Below are 19,416 nucleotides of genomic sequence, written 5' to 3' on the forward strand. Positions count from 1 at the left end.
CATATTTTTTACTAACATTTACGTGATGATACAGTTAAAATACGAGAATATAGGGTAAACCAAATATTAAAGCTGCATCAGTCTCCCATCAAATTCTTAATCCCATTATGTCGACAATCATATTCGCATATTCAAAGTGACCTGAAAAATGAGATCTTAGCGTACTCCTGCCTTATAATCCACGGACTGATAAAAAAGGGACAGAAAGTAGACGATAGACAAAGAAATCGACCAATAATTAATGAATGGCTTTATACTTGCACCTTGGAACGGTTACTAAGCAGAACATTTCACACAAGAAGGAGCTGATTTAACAAATGGATGTTCTTCTACACATTACATTCTGGGACACTTGTCACATAAATACGAGACCCACACCATATTTTACGGCAGTCGATAGAAAACTCTCGTTTATGCAGCGCAAAATCATATTCCAAAATCATCAGCAAAAATGGCGACGGAACCCTTCAAAGCCGAGCACGGAGGTGAAAAATAAAATTTGAGGCAAAAATGAAAAAAAACGGCACTTGAGGGCTCACTGGCGATCAACTCAACGACTATGCTGTCGTTCAAAGACATCCGATGCGTGGCTATCTTTCGCTTCACGACGGTCTCAAGCATTCCCAAGACGCAGAAACACTAGCACGAATAAAACTCCTAGACTAAGCTTGTTTCAATGCCCTGCACTGCGCCATGCGAACGACATTCGAATTGCCATTTCACATCGCCGAGAAAATAAAAGATAATCACAATTGTACATCCCATCGCACACCCCTCTTAATCAAAGCATCATTTACCGCAGAGGAATAATTGCTTATTTTAGGAAATGAAAGCATAACAACTGAAGCTTAGCCACAAGATAATAATAATCTTAATTGACATTGAAATGATTTTCTTGGGCGCCTACTCGTGAGGCATTCCCATTCACGTTGAAACAGCTCGGTCAATCGAAATATCTTGGATGGGGCGGTTGGCAGGCGCAAGTAGGCACACGCAGATAATTTGCTGAAAGGCACGGAGGAAAAGATTGAATTGCTTTCACAGGAACCCTCACACCGATAGCGATATGGCCGTCAAACTCTGAGGCGCAGCATGGAATCAGCTCACGGATCGTCTTCAAGATGGATATAGATTAACTAAGGACAAGACACGCTTGTTTCCCTCTTAATTAGTCGAAAAACCAACTATCACGGTATCATGAGCCTTAACAATGATGAATTGAAGGATAACCACTACAATGGCCGCGTGACTATGAAGGCCTCGGTGGCGGCGAGGTGAAGTCCCTGCCTGCCACACATAAGGCCAAGGGTTCGAGTACCACCTGGGTAGTTTACCTCTCTCCAGGGCATGGCGGTTCGTGTACGATCTATTACTAATTTCAAACCCCCCATTTAAAAGGCCAATGGTGTTGTTTCCGGTGTTACAAAAATAAATAAAAATTAAACAAAGGAAGGGGGCGAAAATGCTTCCTACAACATGACAAGGTTGATGCAAGCACGCGCCACTATGAGACAAAGGTATCTACCACTTGTGATTAGATGCAAATCACACACTCCCATAATTTTCCCATTCACTGGGTCAATTAAAAGAAGTGCGAACCCAGAGACCCACACACAGCTAAAATATTTGCGGAATAAATCTGTAAGATGCAAATCTTCCTTGGGGTCGTCATTACGATAACAGAAGATTCTGAAATCATCACTGGAAATAAGAAATTTTCGACAAAAGGAAAACATTCAGTAAAGCATATTCTACACTTGGAGAGAAAATTTACTCAGATTAACCCTAAATTCGTCTCAAAGATTTAATGGACTAAAAATTCAACGGTCGTCAGAAAGTACACCGCAGTATATTCATTACAAGTTCATATGAGACATTAATCCAAAATTTATCCGTTGCAGTTCCAGCCGATGCCGGGACGGGCGCGAAATATTTTCGTTGACTTTTCTGCTTCTGGCATGGAAAGCAGGGAAGTTCAACAGGATAGGGGAAATTTTTTCTCAAGCATTTGCGACACCTATTCTTGTAGTTGTTGCTAAATATAATATTTGTAGCCATAAAAATGCATAACTCAGCCATGAATTTCCAATTTACGCTATATTGCCTTTCCTTATGATAACTAAATGTCAATTTCTAATGATTTTTATTTTCGGTCGAAGTGTTATTAGAAAAACAAATGAAGGTGACATCCGCATCCTCTCAAGTGAACTGTGTTGTTGTTTCGGAGTTCTGTAGTGAAATCGAAGAATGTCGGCATTTGCCAGCGTGTATCGCATCGTAATAGATCTTCAAAATTTGGAGTATAGTAAGAAATACGTTACTGTTGCGCAGTTAAGGACTGCCCTTCCAAGGGCTGTAAGTTTTTCTGTTTTCCTCGACAAGTAGCCAGGTAAGTCTCGTTCATTTTCATTGCACCTGCTGTCATGTGTTGTGAAATACTTCTCAAGAACGTAGTTGTTGGATGTTTAAATTTGGGTAACTTAATCCAACTCTTTAGAAGAACAGTGACATTTCAGTTTATTTCCTCTCAATTGATAAAGACATATCTTTCCCGTGGAGCAAGTATAGGACTGTTAAGAATGATCAATCCAAATGTAGTTCATCTGCTTGAAGCGATTATTATTAAATTCCAAGGATCTCGAAAAAGGAATGCATAATTTTTACTATGCTTAGTTAACTTCCATCCTTCGCTCGTCACATTGTTTTTATGCTTCTATGTGCTTGCTCCAAACATCCAAATTCGGTGGTTTGAAGTTACTATGTATTAGAATTACTGTTTAAATCTATTTAAGTGAAATCATTTTTAATTAATGCCTTTATTTTTCACTTATCTACACCAAATTGTTTTGTTAGTGAAGTTAACTTTATGAATTTTTGTGTTGGTGTCATGTGAATCTTTCTATAATTTTAACCTGGTATTGAAATACTCTTAGTAACACTCTAAGATAATTTTCGTCTAAGAAATTACTGAGCTGTATTTCTAGTTCCTTAAAAAGTTTTGAATGATCGCATCATCCATGCTGCCATTCAGAGGCGTAACTAGGACTACGCTTTGGGGGGAGGGGATAGCCTGGGGTGGCGATTCCCCACCTTCGTTGGGGAAATTTTTTAAAGAATAGCATGCCTGGAAATACATTTCACATAATTTTCGCACTAAAAAATTGACCATATGCAGACGCAGTTATTAAATGTCAAAACTAGACAATTTTTTTAGCTTCTCTGAGGTTTTGGGGGGGATCTATCCCCCTTTCCCCCCCTATAGTTACGCGTCTGTTTCCATTTTTGTCTTACAGAACTGATTTTTGTGGATATCGTCTAAAAATTGTTTAACAGTGCAATACTCATTTATGGCCAATTCACTCAGCTAATTTTGATTGAAAGTCCTTGCATTTCTCATAACTTTCTTGTGTTTTTCATAGGGAGGTGTAATTTCCTTTAATTTCTGAAACATTACAAGTGATGTACTCTAATTGTGTTTCTTTCTGTTCTTTCTTTATCCAGGAGTTGATGAATCATTATTCAGAACTTCATCATGAAAAAAATATGTAGCACAGAACTATTCGGCTAAGTTTGTTATTCTCATGAATAATGTACTTATTGACAATAAATATTATTTTTGTCTTTTTATCTTCGATTTTAATTTATGTGCAATAACCTACTGCCCTGAGGCCTTGATTGCTCTTTCCTCCAAATAAAAATGATATGTAACTACCCATTCGCTCCTGAGAATCGGTTATTTTGTGCGTACGAGTTTGCGGGCATTTTGAGTTGAAGCAAATAGACTTGAAATAATGGGAAGGGAGGTCGTATTTTAGTGATTTGAATTCGGCGGCAGATGCCGATGCTGCTGCCATCTGAACTTATAGTAGTAAAACTCTTTAGTGTCAAAGAAGTTTTGCGTGGAGTTGGACATCTATGATGGAAAGGCTGGACAGGCGGACGGAGCGAATCGCCGGCCAAACATTCATTCGACATTTAACACAAAACCCACGCGCCCTATGGTCATCTTCTCAGAAAAGAAAGACGGTTGCTTTCGAGAGCGATGGAGGTGGCACAAGACGCATCTACTACAACATTACCGCAACTAGGACAAGAAACAATGAGGCAGGACAACGCTTTCTTTGCAGCGGCTCACAGGGATGGGAGGAGACGACTCACAGACTTGGATGCTTTCAATGATATAGACATGGGTGCCAGGGATCCAAATGGCGGCTAATCAAGGTGAAGGAATATTTCGCAGAGAGAGCGCGCAAGCGTTACACACCCCTCTCCCGATGCTTCGACAACGGCGACATCCACATCTCACTCCTCATGTACCAATCGACGAAATACACTGGTGCCTAAACGTACATTACACAAACGACAATAAGCAAAGCATTTGCGCGGAAAACGATGTGAAGCCAGGAGAAGCCTTTCAACGCCGAACAAAAAGTCAATGTACAAAAGCGACGACTTCTCGAAAATAATTGGCAATTTAAGTAGAGCAAACGTATAACAACTGTAATGGAGACGCTTCTACGCAGAGAACTTGTGAAATAATACTCGAGCATCACGGGGGACCTGACGAGAAATCAAGACTGTCGGCTGCGTGTCGCACTCAACCTCACACACATCCCTGGATCTCATAAATAAAAATGCGACCGAAACGCGATCTAAATGTTGAGCCTAAGGATTAGCTAAAACTACGCGAAGAGGCGTGAAAATTTCTCGGTAATCTGATAGATGAGAACAGGAAAAAGGAGAAGAGGGCGAGAGATTGCCAATGGGAAGGATGGCATCGAGCGCATGCTTCTGTTCACTTTGCAGTTTGAAGAGATCGAGGGGATGATGAAACACTTGGGGATGGTCGCCTGGGGACCGCGTGAAGAGCCGTAGCGACAAAAACGGACGTACATCACACGATTAGGGGGGCAACGGCATGAGGTCAAAGAAATAGGCAGAGAGAGCTGACCGAGGGGAGGATGATATTGAGTTATTCTCGGGGAGGCAATGGGAATCATCCGAAAGATTCTGTGGACCCCACGAATGTTTGCGGAAGTGCCAAACACAACGAATATACTTTTCAATCCTCAAGAATCAAGGGGCCCTCCGGGACCCCCCGGGGAGATATAAGCACCTCCAAATGAGCCCCCACCCAAATGCAATCTCCGTTCCTCATGAAAAAACCATCCCAGAATTTTTCTGCTTGCGGCCTTTTCAATGTTAACAAGCCTATGGGGCATAATACACGATAAGCACATAAGACCACGTTCTGAATGTAATAATTAACAAAAAAAATTATTAACGTCTACCTCGAAATAATTTCAAAGACAAACGCTCGAATACTTAGCGAGATCAAAAAGACGCAATTCTTGACCAGAATGCAGCCGATGGAAGTGAAGTGACTTCTCCACCCCCCATCCTCTCGTTACTAGGAAATAATGAAACGCCAAAGTTTTCGCCCACTTTTCTTACCTGAGTGACGTCGTATTCGTAAAAGGATGACACTGAATTGATGTTAGCATTCGCTCAAAAGAATGTAAACCACAGTGAAGTACGCGAGGAGCATGCACAAGACCTTCGAAGCATGTGCTCGGCAAGAGTTTGTGACGTCACCTACGAAACTGCGGAATGGTTGAGGGTTAAGATTAAGGTCACAGATATCTGCAGAAGTAGAGACATCGAGAAACGAAAAATTGTACCTCTATTCATTTATCACAACCGGCAATAAAACTAAATTGGTGGACCCGTTCCCAAAGTTAAAAAACACGCAAATGATTTGAGCGTGGAGCCCTCGTATTGGGGTATTTTATTGATGCGACCCCAACTGTTGGCGGAGTAACTCCTCAAAGGAAATTTGTCTTAAAACCGAAGTGTGTTCTTAAATACGGAACCACGATAAATGAGCAAAAACTATGCGAACCTCCGCGCCTTCATAGAAGTCTAGATATCAAATTTGTGAATGGAGATCTTCCCCAATATCTATATTAAAACTCAACATTGAAGTTTTTTTGAAGTTGAACAGTTGAATTTTTTCATTGTATTACTAAATGAATGAACCTCGAATCCCGAATGGGACGACAATCCCTACACATTCCCTAAGAGGCATGAAATAAATTTCATTTCTTTATTCATGGCATAAAATCAATCCGAATTGGTAAACAAGAAAAAATGCGAGCTCGATAGTTTAACTATGGCATGGTATTTGAAAGAGGCAACTGACTTTAGCGCCAAAGGAGAGAAACCCGGCCTCGACATTAACCGTAACGAAAGATTAAAGAATACCTCGGTTCACCGTCCCATCTGACTTACGGAGTGCTGTACTCATAACGCCCTCCACGTAGAAATCAAGCGAAGATCGGGCAGTCTCTGAAAAATATCCGCCACCGCCAGACTTCGAACCCGGACCCATGGGGAGGGAAGCCAACACACTAGACCTACACCAGCACGCGTCTACACCCACGACCAGCTCAAGGGGAAAAAAGAAGATAAAAGAAACTACCCAGCCGAGACGATGAAATTCTATATTATGCCTTATTCACTTCTCGCCCAATTGAATGCGCGGGTTGAAATTGTGGACGGGAGGCGAGGCGATGGCGGGCCCCGAACTCCAACGGGCGATCGCCGCCAGGACTGTGCGCGCCGCGTCCCTACGGTAGGCGGAATGAAAGGGGGACGGACTACCGCCTCTTCTCCGAAATCCTGACTCCTTGTACCGAGCCCTGTCCTCTACATTGAAAAGGCTTAACTTACCCCTTGAAATATTTCTAACGGAATACCTTCATGCTGATAAATGGTACGAAAACCTTTTCCGGAGAAAAAGGAAGGATCTTCAAGAAACAAGCACGATCTTACAGCTCCACTGACATTTGCACTTATGAACAGAGAAATTTCACAAACGTTTGCATGCATGAAACAAAATCAAAGATCTCGCGGTTGACATTGCTGGAAAAGAGAAAAAAGACGCATCCGATATGCCAGTCAACAAGATAATATACCCTGAAATGCAAATAGACAAAACCCATTGGAGAGTTATTGGAGACAAAACCCATTGGAGAGTTATTCGCCTCAGGTTTTCGAAGTTCCATTTCAGAGGTGAATTTTAATATTTTTTTTATAATACACCGTAAAACCCATACATGAAGGTAATAAATCCACAGTACGTTAACAACCATATTCATTACCATACAGTAACTTATAAGGAGTAGCAAACGGATATACGTGTTTTGAGGGCTCTGACATACAATAAACCGGAGGAATTGTAAGCAGTTTTGCACTCCCGCAATGACATATACTGCAGGGTCGCCACCAAAAATGCCTTCTTCGGCGACTTAAGAACAATATTAGTTCTCACGATAGCAAAAAAATACAAAAAGAGGGGTTTTGTAGGGGTTACAATAATTATTACTGAATGCCAAAAAAAGTTTTAGTCATAATGGAATACACCAGAACTCGGGCTTGAAAATAAGCGATAATGATCACTTTCAAGGTTACTAACATGCTGTTATCCAATGGCAAACTGGAACCAACGCAAATATTTACAATTTCAAAGTAATTAGTTTCGCCTTCACAGTTTATAAAAAATTCACTTCACTAGTCTTACTGACGGAATGACATCTCATCGGAAGTTATAACATAAGCTGTAAATAGACTAAGTGAAGCATCAGAATAAATTTGTGATCGAAAAACATAATTTTTTATATATGACCATATTAGGTAACTGCAACAGCACCTAATATGATAAATAACTTTCTGAATAAACCAAATCCAGGTCATAGCCATATTTTCATACGCATGCCGGTGATTTTATAACTGATAAGCGTCGGTTACATTTCCCGTTACAAGACTTCAACTCTGATGCTTGGGATCCTAATGAAGCCCATCCACAGTGAATGACCAGGCATTCAAGAGCAATAAATGACAACGGCAAAAATATTAAATCCGTTCCACGGAACAAGTTTCAAAAGAAAGACGTGTTTCGAGGGAACTCTAATGAGAATTACAGCCCTCGAAAAAACTTCGAACGCTGGCCACAATCATGCCTATGATCTGCTAACGAGCTTGTTGCTGACACAAAATGGAAAAAGCAAATAAACCGAGAAAATATTGCTCCGACTCACGTCTGAATCCGCGTCCCTCTTCAGGCGTGGAGCGCTCGGTGCCTTCGGACGCGGGGCTGGCTGCCTCCCGGTCCTCCTCCATGCTTTCTTCCTTCACGGCGGGCTGCGGCGACGATCCTCCCGGCGACGCAGACCCAGCTCCCGGAGGCCTCCTAGTCTGCAGGCCTGGCCCCTCGGAAAAGGCCCTCTCTTCGGACGGCGAAAAGATGGACGACAGATGTGCGGCGGGCGGGCCCGGAGGCTGCCGCGGCTGTGGCTGGCGCCTCGGGGACGTGTCGTGGCGCCCGGCGCCCCCTTCGACGTCAGGACACTTGGAGGGCGGTGCAAACGCCGAAGGGAAGCTTTTAGCGTCCGAAGATGCAGGTCCCAGGGGCCGGAAGGCGCCCGAGCCGAAGGGAGTGTGTGGATCAAGCGCCGGGTGCAGAAAGCGCGGCTGCAAATGATGTAGTAGGTGGGCTGGTAGGCCCGGGTAACCGTCGACGTGCCTAATACCAAAGCCAGCTGTCGCAAATGGTACGTGAAGATCCTTAGTTTCCTACACAAAGAAAATGGGAATAATAGCACGGGTTACTCCAAGTAATAGTAGAACACTACTCGGTCTCTTAGCCGTCACGGCAAGGGAGAGCAACGTCCAGTTTTTGTACCGTAAATGACATACTAAACATCGTAATGAAAGTTAAAATGTTGTCAATATGTATAATTTGCACAATATACCTCACTCACCTGTGGGTTGAAGGGCCTCTGCATTCTCAGGGCCTCGGGCAGGCCACCAGCCTGTGAGAACACCACCAATGCGGGAGGTGGTATTGGATTTGGCACAAAAGCCGAGTTTTCCATCTAAAATAATATGTACACAGTTTAAAATTACATATAACTCCACATATACCAAATAATTTATTAACTAAGACTCACAAACGCCGTCTCCAACGTGTACTAAAAAAAATACTAACGAAACCCCGGGACAGGTAAACAAACCGGCTTCACGCAAAAACTAACTAATCGAAACAGATAGTAATCAAAGAACCACACCATGAAATAAAGTCCAAAATAATTTCCCAAAGTTAATAACTGAATATTTCACATAAAAATTCACCATTGCAGCTGAAAGAGAAAATCAAGTTTAGCGGCAAATTCGTAAGTGGACAAAAACAGCGGCGCTGCTATCTCCAAGGCAACCGAAATATCCCTATTGAACATTTAAGGAATGGTCAAAAAACACTGTAATGCCCACAGGGGTGATGACATGGGTACAGATATGCATATTCATGTTGAAAAACTAAACCAAATAACACTCAGGTAAAAGTCACACAGCGGAACCGTCAAACCGCTATACGATGCTAAGTGGAAGCACACGTGTTCAAATTTGCTCTTAGCCACATTTTTCAAGACCACTGACAAGCTTTCGTTGCCAATATAATGAAACAAAACAAAATTTTCACAACATGTACCAGAACAGAACCAGCAAAGAACGAAGGGACTGCACGGCATTAAATAAATCAAAACGTAAACAACTGAAGTTACTCACGGTGATGGAGACGCGTATGTGTTTACCTTGCGTTACTTCAGAATAAATGTACCATATGAGAAATAATAATCTCAAAATGCCAGAAATACTACAAGGTAAGAAATAGAATGTTGTTGGCGTAGCAGGCGGAGCGATTGCTTCTCCTGAATCCACCAAGACCCGACTGAAGCTCGTAAACACTTACCTACTCACTCATGTTGTCGCGCGGTGCATTCTGGGGAAGACAAGAGACTATCGTTATTCGCTACGAGTCTTATCGCGCTAGAATCGAAATGCGCGGCGGAGATTCAAATTTGAATAAAACGAAATGATGAAATTCACATAGAATTGAACATACTGCTACAATTTTACACCATAAAAGATAATTTTCAAATAAATTAGTGACCCTAAAATCCTGAAATAACTGAGCACCTTCAACTTTAGCCTTCAAAATGTTATTCCGCAATCGTTTGTTGTATTTGTGTCGTATTTTAGAATCAGTGCCAAGTTTAGGCAAGATAAATATGACAAAGTAAGTAGCTGCATAATAAATTATTTATATTCAAAAACTCTTGTCTTAAATCACTTTAATTCCACATATTATTATGCTCAACGTTTTTCATTAATTTGTAGAATGCCTAAAATATTAAAACGTCGTTTTAAAATGCTGTCATATTTTGCAAATTTTACAATCATAAATGTGAGGCCAAAATCAATATCTACAACAATTTATCATTTCAGACTCTCACTTCAGACATTTTTATTCATGTTATTTGGCTAAAGTTCCCTTAAGTTAATTAAATATATTTATAAAGTATAAAAATACACATTCAGATCGTATTATTATTATTCAATCGAAAGCCAATGGCAACTGTTTAGAATATAAGCCCTTGAAACAATTTATTTTGCTATTAAAATACCATTTTGTGGGTTTATAACTGTCTCTGTGAACTAGTATTACAGTTTAGATTTTTATTGCTGTGTATTTCCAATTTATCGCGTAATATTTAACATGTATATTTTGGTGTTTTGTTGATATTAATGACAGCCATAACAAATAGATCATATGAATATAAGTAATATTTATTCAGGTTGCCGATTTAGAACCTTATACATTAAATATTATTATGAATACAATACAACAATAACTGGAGAAAATATTCTCTTTATTTTGAAATTTATTGATATTAAATCAAAAGATTGAGGCTCCGTAATACACAAAATAAAACGAACGTAATGACAATCGTATCAAAAGTCTTGCCTATTTTTTGAGCGTCTGGGGGGGGCATCTGCCCCTAAATCCACCTATGGTTCTGTGGAGTCAAAACGTGAATTAATGCCATTTTTAAAATGTCATTACCGTTCAAACTTAAATATAGCAATTACTTAGTAAATTCAATACGCTCATCATAGCTTTTGCAGTTCCTCACCCTTACAGAAACAAAAAATTATACCGTATGATATAATTGTTGCGCACGATATAGTTTTGCAAGTTGTCTTCCTATAGTTGAGTAATAATGCATACATTTATATGGTGAACAAAACTTTTATATATTAGTAAATGCTTGACAAAACCCTCGCGTATCTGCCGAGGGTTAGGTGCGAATGAAATACACAAATAGCACTAAATGTGATCAATGCTATCAACTGCTTCAACTAATTAGATTTCTTTTAAAATAGTGTGGTACGGTCATTTTGGCCATAAAAATTAATAAATGAGTGGCACAGTGTTCAGGAAAAAATGGGATTAAAAAATATTTCCTAGATGATTCTTAGAAGAATTAATTTTTTTCAAAATATATTTGATGAAAAAAAAGAAATACGTAGGGGTGAAAAGATTAGCTGATTTGAGAACTGAGTGGAGAGCTGCGTAAAACCAATCCTAGGATTGTTGACCAGATGATGATGATATTAAGCTTAAAAGGCCTTGAAAATTAAAACTAAATTCAACGTCTAAATCGAAGTTCGTGATCGTAACATTTGTCGGCGCAAGGGTTTCTACAAAGGCCTTTTTATGGAATGAAAATACTCATCTAAATATGCGACAGGGCAAAGTTGACAGATTATTTTAAGTAAAGAATAGAATTGAATTTTCTGATTGCAAACAATCTAATCAATTTCGAAAAATTCCCCAAAAAGTGGCACATAAGCAAATATTAAGTCAAAATAAAGATATAAATAATAATTATACCGGTGGAGCTCAAGTGCTCACGAAACGGAATCGAACGCAAAGTGGAGACGTTCTGAATTAGTCTATCGATATCTTAAAGTGAATGTGACAATGTTTCCGATTTTCCGCGAGGAAGGGAATGGAGAGTATGAATTTATTATGTATTGATTAAATATAAACTCTGACCAAATAATGCAGCTGGCGCCTTCTTTAAAAATGTTAGCAGAAACACATCTACCCCTGTATTCGATATTTTTATGCTTAGAACCAATGCATTTCTCTGGATTTGGAGACAGTTATGCATTGTACTGCATTTATGGGAAATACAAGCTTCACTCTATTTAAGTTAATACTAATGCAAGCCAAGTTGCGTTCGCTATGCCCAATTTAAATTAATCGATACGATGTTTTTACTTAGAGTGTCTTTTAAAAATAATCGTGCCCGCACATCACTATCGGAAAGTCCACATAACATGAAATTTAAATATCTATTAGGATAAACCAGGTGACATCAACATATTCCCCGTTGCTATAAAAAAATCGATCAAAAGTTATTTCTCTGAGGACTGCTCTCCTCAGATTTTAATTAGATGAAAAAGTTAGCAGTCACTTCTCTTATAGTCATGACTAGCCTAATGACCCTATTCATGACTAGCTAAGGAGTCTAATTATCGAGGGCATTATGATTTTTAATATTTATGTTTTCAATTGTGGTTTTAGGTTATTAAATATCAATTTTAGATAGTCAATACCATATTGTAGTTGTAACGGAGCCAGGATCAAGCGTCGGGGGAGGAAATCTATCCTGAATGTCCGACATAACGGGCGGGGCTTTGCAACGCCTCATCCAAAGCTGTAGGTATTACACACATGTCGTCTCTTGGGGGTACTTGACCCCATAAAATTCTCTCCCCAGAGAAACTACAGTCTCAATTCGGTGGTCGTTTCAGTCAGATAGGGGAATCTAGCGCATTGACAAATATTGAACGAAATCCGAAATCGCTTCCCAATCCTCCCTGAGAAGAGTGAGCACAGAAAAATAATACCTACTCGTAGCGCATGACGGAGCTTCCACGTAGATAACATCGGCAACTTAGCGGATCGGTCTTATTTAAGCGCCACAAGCCCGGGGGCGGAAATACCTCCTTAAATTAATGCGAGGAAATAAAAATTACTCAGTTCACGTGCTACTTAAGTCTCGGAACCCCATCGCCAGCTTCCCCCCAGCAGCGAGAAGATTTAAGGGATTGCTCGCGACGGGTGGGATTTGCGATTCAACGAGAGGAGGAATTCGCCTCTCCGGGCCACCCCCAGCCCCGATTTTCCCACGAAATCCCTCCCCCAGGCCACCTCCTCATGCAAAAACAAAACCTGTGAAATGAGTCATGCGGACGATTCCGAGCCGACCTGTTCGTTAAGGAAGAGGCGGCTTGATTCCGGAGCATGACACGGCTTAAAGCGCGCTTCCGAGCCTCATCGGCCGGAGCAGAGCAAGGTTTCAGGAATCCAATCCCGAGTTATATGGAAACCGGGAGGGAGGAGAGCAAATCCTTCCTTTTAGTCTCCCCATTTCGAGACCCACCTCTCCCGTTACACCTTCCTCCCAATCCCCTCCACGAGAATACTAAGCAGGGAAGGGCAACAAATTTCGCATTAATAATCCGGGGTTTTAATCCCCATTCCGAGCCGAGTTTACCGAATACATTCCATGTCAATATCGGTGGGAGATCCCTGATAAGAGACTGGCTCTGAATGGTTCACATCGTTGAAAGCGAAGTAATTCCAGCCAGGAGAATACACCCAACAGCGGCGGAATATGTAAGTTAAAAACTCGGACCTTTGCCATAACATCGTCTTTCTCACCATTTCCCACACCTTATTGAAGTTCATTAATAGGATTTACGAATAATGAAGCCTAATAACCTTTTCAAGTATTTCATAGAGATGATGGACACTACATTACGGTGGGCGCCGGTTTTAATTTCGTCAAGAGGGTGCATTCAGTGCCACCCCTTCAGCATTATGTTGCCATGTGTCGTGAAGAAGCATTTGTTTGAGCAGTAAAACAATAGTCGTTTTGTTAAAAAGAGACTTTCCATTGTTATTCTTATTTGTAATTTTTACTTTTCTATACTCACTGCCCCTATTCAAATAAAAAAGTAGTCGTCACAATCATTACCCAACATTTTCATAAGCCACAGAGGAGTAAGTGTACCCAATTACACTCACCCCAATATCTCCACTCCTCCCCGATGCCCATGTAAATCATCTATATCATCTGAAGTATTACTTTACTTGAAACTCAAGCAAAGGTATGTTCAGAAATGACTAAATTGCCTTTTAGGATTAGAATTTGATGGATTCCAAAAATTACAAAGAAATCCATTACATTAATATTAAGTCATAGAGATCAGCCAAATATAAGCCCCCTTACACCCGACTCATTACCTATGGCAAACAGCAAGGCTCATGTTGAATTTGAATATAAAATAAAACTGTGTTAAAGAGCAGTTACTGAATTAATAGCGGGGCTCCATTAAGTCCATTCATAAAGTTTAAGGATATTGCTGTTTCAAAGCCCGAAAACATAGCAAATTGTTTTAATAAACAGTTCTGTCAAGTTAATGATGATAGCATTCCATCCACTATCAAAGCGATGAGTACTTCTGCCTCAATATTTCTTTTTCCCTCAGATCCTGCCGAGGTTGAAGATGTCATAAAATCTCTCGCTAATAAATGGTCTGCCGGAAGTGATGGGGTACCTATGCCTATTATTAAGCTAGCTGCTAAAATTATTTCTACCCCTCTATCGGATATCTTCAATTTATCAATCTGCAATGGTCACTTTCCGACAAATTTAAAATTTTCTGTGTTATGCCCAATTCATAAAAAGGGATCTTTGAGTGACTCAAATAACTATAGACCCATAGCACTACTTTCTGTTTTCTCGAAAATCTTTGAAAAACTCTTTTACAACCGTATCATTGTCTATCTGTGTAAATTTAATTTATTGAATCTCTCCCAACATGGCTTTATTAAAGGCAAGTCAACTATGTCTGCTGTTTTTCAGCTTGTTAATGACATTATCTTAGGTCTTGCCAACCAGAAAGCAATTATTGGTATTTTTTATGATTTAACAAAGGCATTTGATACTGTTAACCATTGCATATTGTACAGTAAACTTGTCCAAATCGGAATTAATGGCAATGCTTTAGCCTGGATAAAATCCTATTTAACTAATCGTAAGCAGGTAGTGCAATTAAACACTAATTGTAATGGTGATGTTAATCAGAACTACTCAGATGTCCTTATTTCAAATTGTGGAGTGCCCCAAGGATCTATTCTAGGGCCACTATTATTCATCATTTTTATTAACGACTTACCATCTCATTTGCATCAGAGTAAAGTCATTTTATATGCTGATGATGCTACTACTCTGAGTTTTGGTAATAAGACAGGGGAGGTGATTGATATGGCACGCTCATCAGTAGCACAGATGATTGACTGGTGTAAAAGTAATAACTTAAAATTGAATGGAAATAAAACATGTTTTTTAAATTTCCATCACAAAATTAGTCCTCCAGAAACGAGTCCTCTACTTAAGACTAATTCATCAACAGCCATTCAGCAGTCTAGCTCTACAAATTTTTTAGGGTTGAAATTAACTGAAAACCTTGATTGGCAATATCATATTGAGGATTTAGTTAGCAAAATGGCAACGGGAATATATATGATTCGCAAATTGGCTCCAACTACTTCATTAGAAATACTGAAATTGATATATTATGCCAAAATTCATTCTCACTTGGCTTATTGTGTAGTTTTATGGGGAAACACAAGTGCTGCTGCTAGAGCATTCTCTATGCAAAAAAGAGCCTTGAAAGTTATGGCAAATGTGTCCATCAGGTCTCCTGGAAAGCCATTATTTCTAAAATATAAAATAATGACACTACCAAGTATGTACATTTTTTACTGTGCATTATTTGTAAAAAAGAACCCTACCTTATTTTTACCAAACTCCTCGGTTCATGCCTATCTGACCCGTGGGAGTGAAAATATACATATTTTACAACAATTATGTGCCAAAAGAGGTCCACATCACTCTGCCTCGCTTATTTTTAACAAATTGCCTACGAGTATAAAACACATTTCAAATATTAATGTTTTTAGGACAGAATTAAAAATTTTTTTACAGCCTAAGGGTTATTATAATGTAAATGAATTCTTGTCTGATAGTTCATGACAACATGTATGTTTTGATGTTCTATGTCACATGTTCTATGTCTGTTCTATGTCTCCCTGACAATGTTCTATGTCACCTGTTTGACCCATGGAACAATAAAGATATTATTATTATTATTTTCAATAGCAACCATAAGCTGGGATTTTCATAGAGTTTGAGGGTAACAGATGCATCAATGATTCCCCCTTTCACCCTAATTAATACAACAATATGAAAAATGAACTCAAATAGCCATAGTTTTCAGAGATTCTTTTCAGGTGCTTTTCTGAATTCAGAGGCTGCAGAGTTCAAACTTCCCCTAATTCACCCTTATCATGATGCATAGAAAGTCTACACATGACAAACGAAGGAAGCACACTTAAAAAATAAGACATGTAGATGGTTGGCAGATATAATTCCCATACAATTTTATTGATTGGTACTTTTGAAATACAACCTTTTTTACCTTTCGTCATGTTTCATCACATTTCAGTATGTGACCTTCAACTCTGCATGTCAGTCGTAGGTTATTTTGCACTAGTTTTTACCATGAGATCCAATCACACTTCATTCTCAATTCCACAAGTGAGAATTTTCATATTTCCCTTGCTGAAAGCATTTTCCACACATTACGTCATTCAGTTACTTACTCACAAATATTCAGTATTTCAGCAATCGCGCCCTCAAGAACCCCATATTTTCACTTTAAATCCACAAGAAAAAGGACGTTGAGATGCTTTCCCAGAAAATTATCAGCAGAAAGGCTTCTCAGGATTTGAATTGGCTTACAGGCTTCTTGATTGCTGATGTTTTCGAGAGCCACTTGCTCTCCATCATCAGGGCTAGTGATAATTCATGAGTGGATTTAGGGAGGGGCACATTTCCCCCATGATACTAAAAAAACGGACAAGATTTTTAATACAGTCTACACATGACGATCATGTTCGTTTTGCTTAGTGTATAACGGAGCTTCAATCATGTACCCCTTGAGCCCAAGTCAAGAATACAGATTTGCCTATCATTGGTCGTTCACTAGCCAGCTCTGGAAAATATTAACTAAGCGGGAAAGGGGTTCTAAAACAGTCGATATTATAAATAAATCTTATTAACATTTTCATATCAAAATAAGGAGAATATGTCATACAGTGATTGATGTATGCTGTTTTAATCACAAATATGACCTGAATATATCACCTTTTGCCTGACAGACCCTTATGCCTCCCCCAGAAAAAAATGCTGGATCCGCCCTTGGTTGATAGCGCATTTTCCACTTATTTATTCTTGCTTGTGCCATTTGGCACAGATGATATGCATGCAACAGATTCCACATTATGCCTCCTCAGTCTCTTGGCACATTTTGCCAAGAAAATGCTTCACCCGCCCCGCAAAGGGATTCCAAAATGTGCCTTCATAACACAAATATGAACCTCACAGCAACCAATACCATTTTAGACTTTCATTTGCAGGCCAGAAATTTGAGAGGTCAATCCTCTCCTTTGCTCTGAATGAAATCCAATGTGTACATATTAGATTGCTTGCCCTCACCCAGTTAAAGCCACTTGGTAGCAGGCCACCTTACCCATCTGCTTCACCTTCAACAAAGTCATTGAAGCTATAGCGTGGACCAGGGGCGGATCCAGGATTTTTTTCTGGGAGGGGCTCAAGCAAGGCCGTATCCAGGATTTTGTTCTGGGTGGGGCACAAGGATACCTCGTAATACAAAACGAACGCAATGATAATGGGACCGTATTAAAAATCATGCATATTTTTGAGGGTCTGGGGGGGGCACGTGCCCCCGTGCCCCCCCCCTGGATGGCGTGGACCTTTAGAGCATGCCAATGGTGGTCGCATGGTTTTCTACTGTGTGACCTGCATGCCCAGCAAGATCCTCTGTGAGTCAAGGAACTCAGGAACCTATCAAATACTGTTACTTAAATTAATTTGGGATGGTGTACCTCTGATAGGTCCCCAAAAGAAGGATGACTGTATTTCATGATGGATTCAGGTCTGCCACTGCCTACAGGGTCATTAGCAACATCACTTTATACCCGGAACTTCAAAGGTTTTGTTTAGACTTTTGCAGTCCTTGGATCATATCATGTTTCCAACCCAGAGACAAAGAAAGTAGATCAGGGACAGTTGCTACCAACTGGTTGTCAGATAAGATAGAAGATTTAACATCAGTGATGAGACAAGCAGCTATTTCTATATTTGCTGATGGTTTAAGCTAATGTAACAACTACGATTGAATAATCTAAGGACAGTGGTTTCACTATGACAGAGGAGTGTGTATCATGAAATTGCTTTTGAGAAAATAACTACTAGTCTTTCTTGGATGCAACAGATTACTGTACAAACTTGAATCTCATCCTTCACCACTGAGTAATATACATGAGACCAGTTTCTTTTAGTGGATAACATATTAAAGTCATGGTTGAGTTAACAACTGAAATACGAACTCACTTCACTCAAGCCACTAACCACACACATTAAATAATAATTACATGAATAGGTATATACAGGATTTTAGTAGATTGAGGCACTAAGATTCAAGTTTTCCACATGGATAAGTTTAAGGCCCTCTCCAGGGGCGCGGCTTGGAATTAAGGCTGGGGGGTTTAGGTGCAACTAATACCAGGGTGTGTGGGGGTATGGAATACCCACCAGGATACGCGGTAGGTGTGAAATTAATAAATTGCGGAATTTTAAGGTAAATGGTTCAAAATGGTGTGTTTTACGGCTTTCTGAGGGATATTTTATTAATCCTTACACTATTCTATTAGAATTATCAATCCAATTAAGTAAAATGGATTAAACTTAAAAATTTCTCACCGCAATATGATTCTATTCCATATGAGCCAACATTCAACACATTATTTTTCATGGCCAATACAACTGTAATAAATTTTAACGAAATGGAAGATTTTCATTCTTAAATTATGAACTAACATTTCTATGACTAATGGTTTCATTGATCACATTACCCTTAAGCAGATAACACAGGTAAAATAAAAGTAAGCTAAGCTGTAAAATCAGGAAAAGGCTGTAACAAATTACAATTCTGGAGATGCATTCTGAAGTCCGCCTTCCTCTTCATTGCTGGTTGACCCCATCTAAGCAATCTCATTGACTAATGAAATTATTTCCACAGCTCTATACCAAGAGCTACGGTGCGGAAACGTGGACTCTGAGGAAAGAAGACGAGAGAAGATTGGAGGCGTTCGAGATGTGGGTATGGAGAAGAATGGAGAGGGTGAAATGGACGGAGAGGAAAAGGAACGACCAAGTGCTGGATATGGTTGGCGAGGAGAGAAAGCTTTTAGATGAGATACGCAGGAGACAGAAGGTTTGGATGGAGTTAGTGCTTAGCGGTGAGGGGATGTTGAAAATGGTGTTGGAGGGTAGAATGTTGGGGAAACGA

At 39.8% G+C, this 19,416-nt stretch overlaps 1 protein-coding gene across 6 annotated transcripts in view; it reads right to left on the reverse strand.

Annotated features, from left to right (window-relative positions):
- LOC124170895 (E3 ubiquitin-protein ligase RNF220-like) overlaps window positions 1-9,831 on the reverse strand; it is a 341,569-nt gene extending 331,738 nt beyond the window's left edge. For 4 of the 6 annotated variants that reach the window (XM_046549933.1, XM_046549932.1, XM_046549931.1 and 1 more), the window contains exons 1-3: window positions 9,625-9,794; window positions 8,823-8,936; window positions 8,100-8,634 (exon numbers count right to left, since the gene is read on the reverse strand). In XM_046549933.1, coding sequence (XP_046405889.1) covers window positions 8,100-8,634; window positions 8,823-8,936 — 649 coding nt within the window. In that variant the 5' untranslated portion in view covers window positions 9,625-9,794. The other 2 variants (XM_046549929.1, XM_046549928.1) reach the window with 2 other exon arrangements.
- Between the last annotated feature and the right edge of the window lie 9,585 nt (window positions 9,832-19,416).

This window comes from Ischnura elegans, chromosome X (genome assembly GCF_921293095.1).
Source record: "Ischnura elegans chromosome X, ioIscEleg1.1, whole genome shotgun sequence".
Classification (NCBI taxonomy): domain Eukaryota; kingdom Metazoa; phylum Arthropoda; class Insecta; order Odonata; family Coenagrionidae; genus Ischnura; species Ischnura elegans.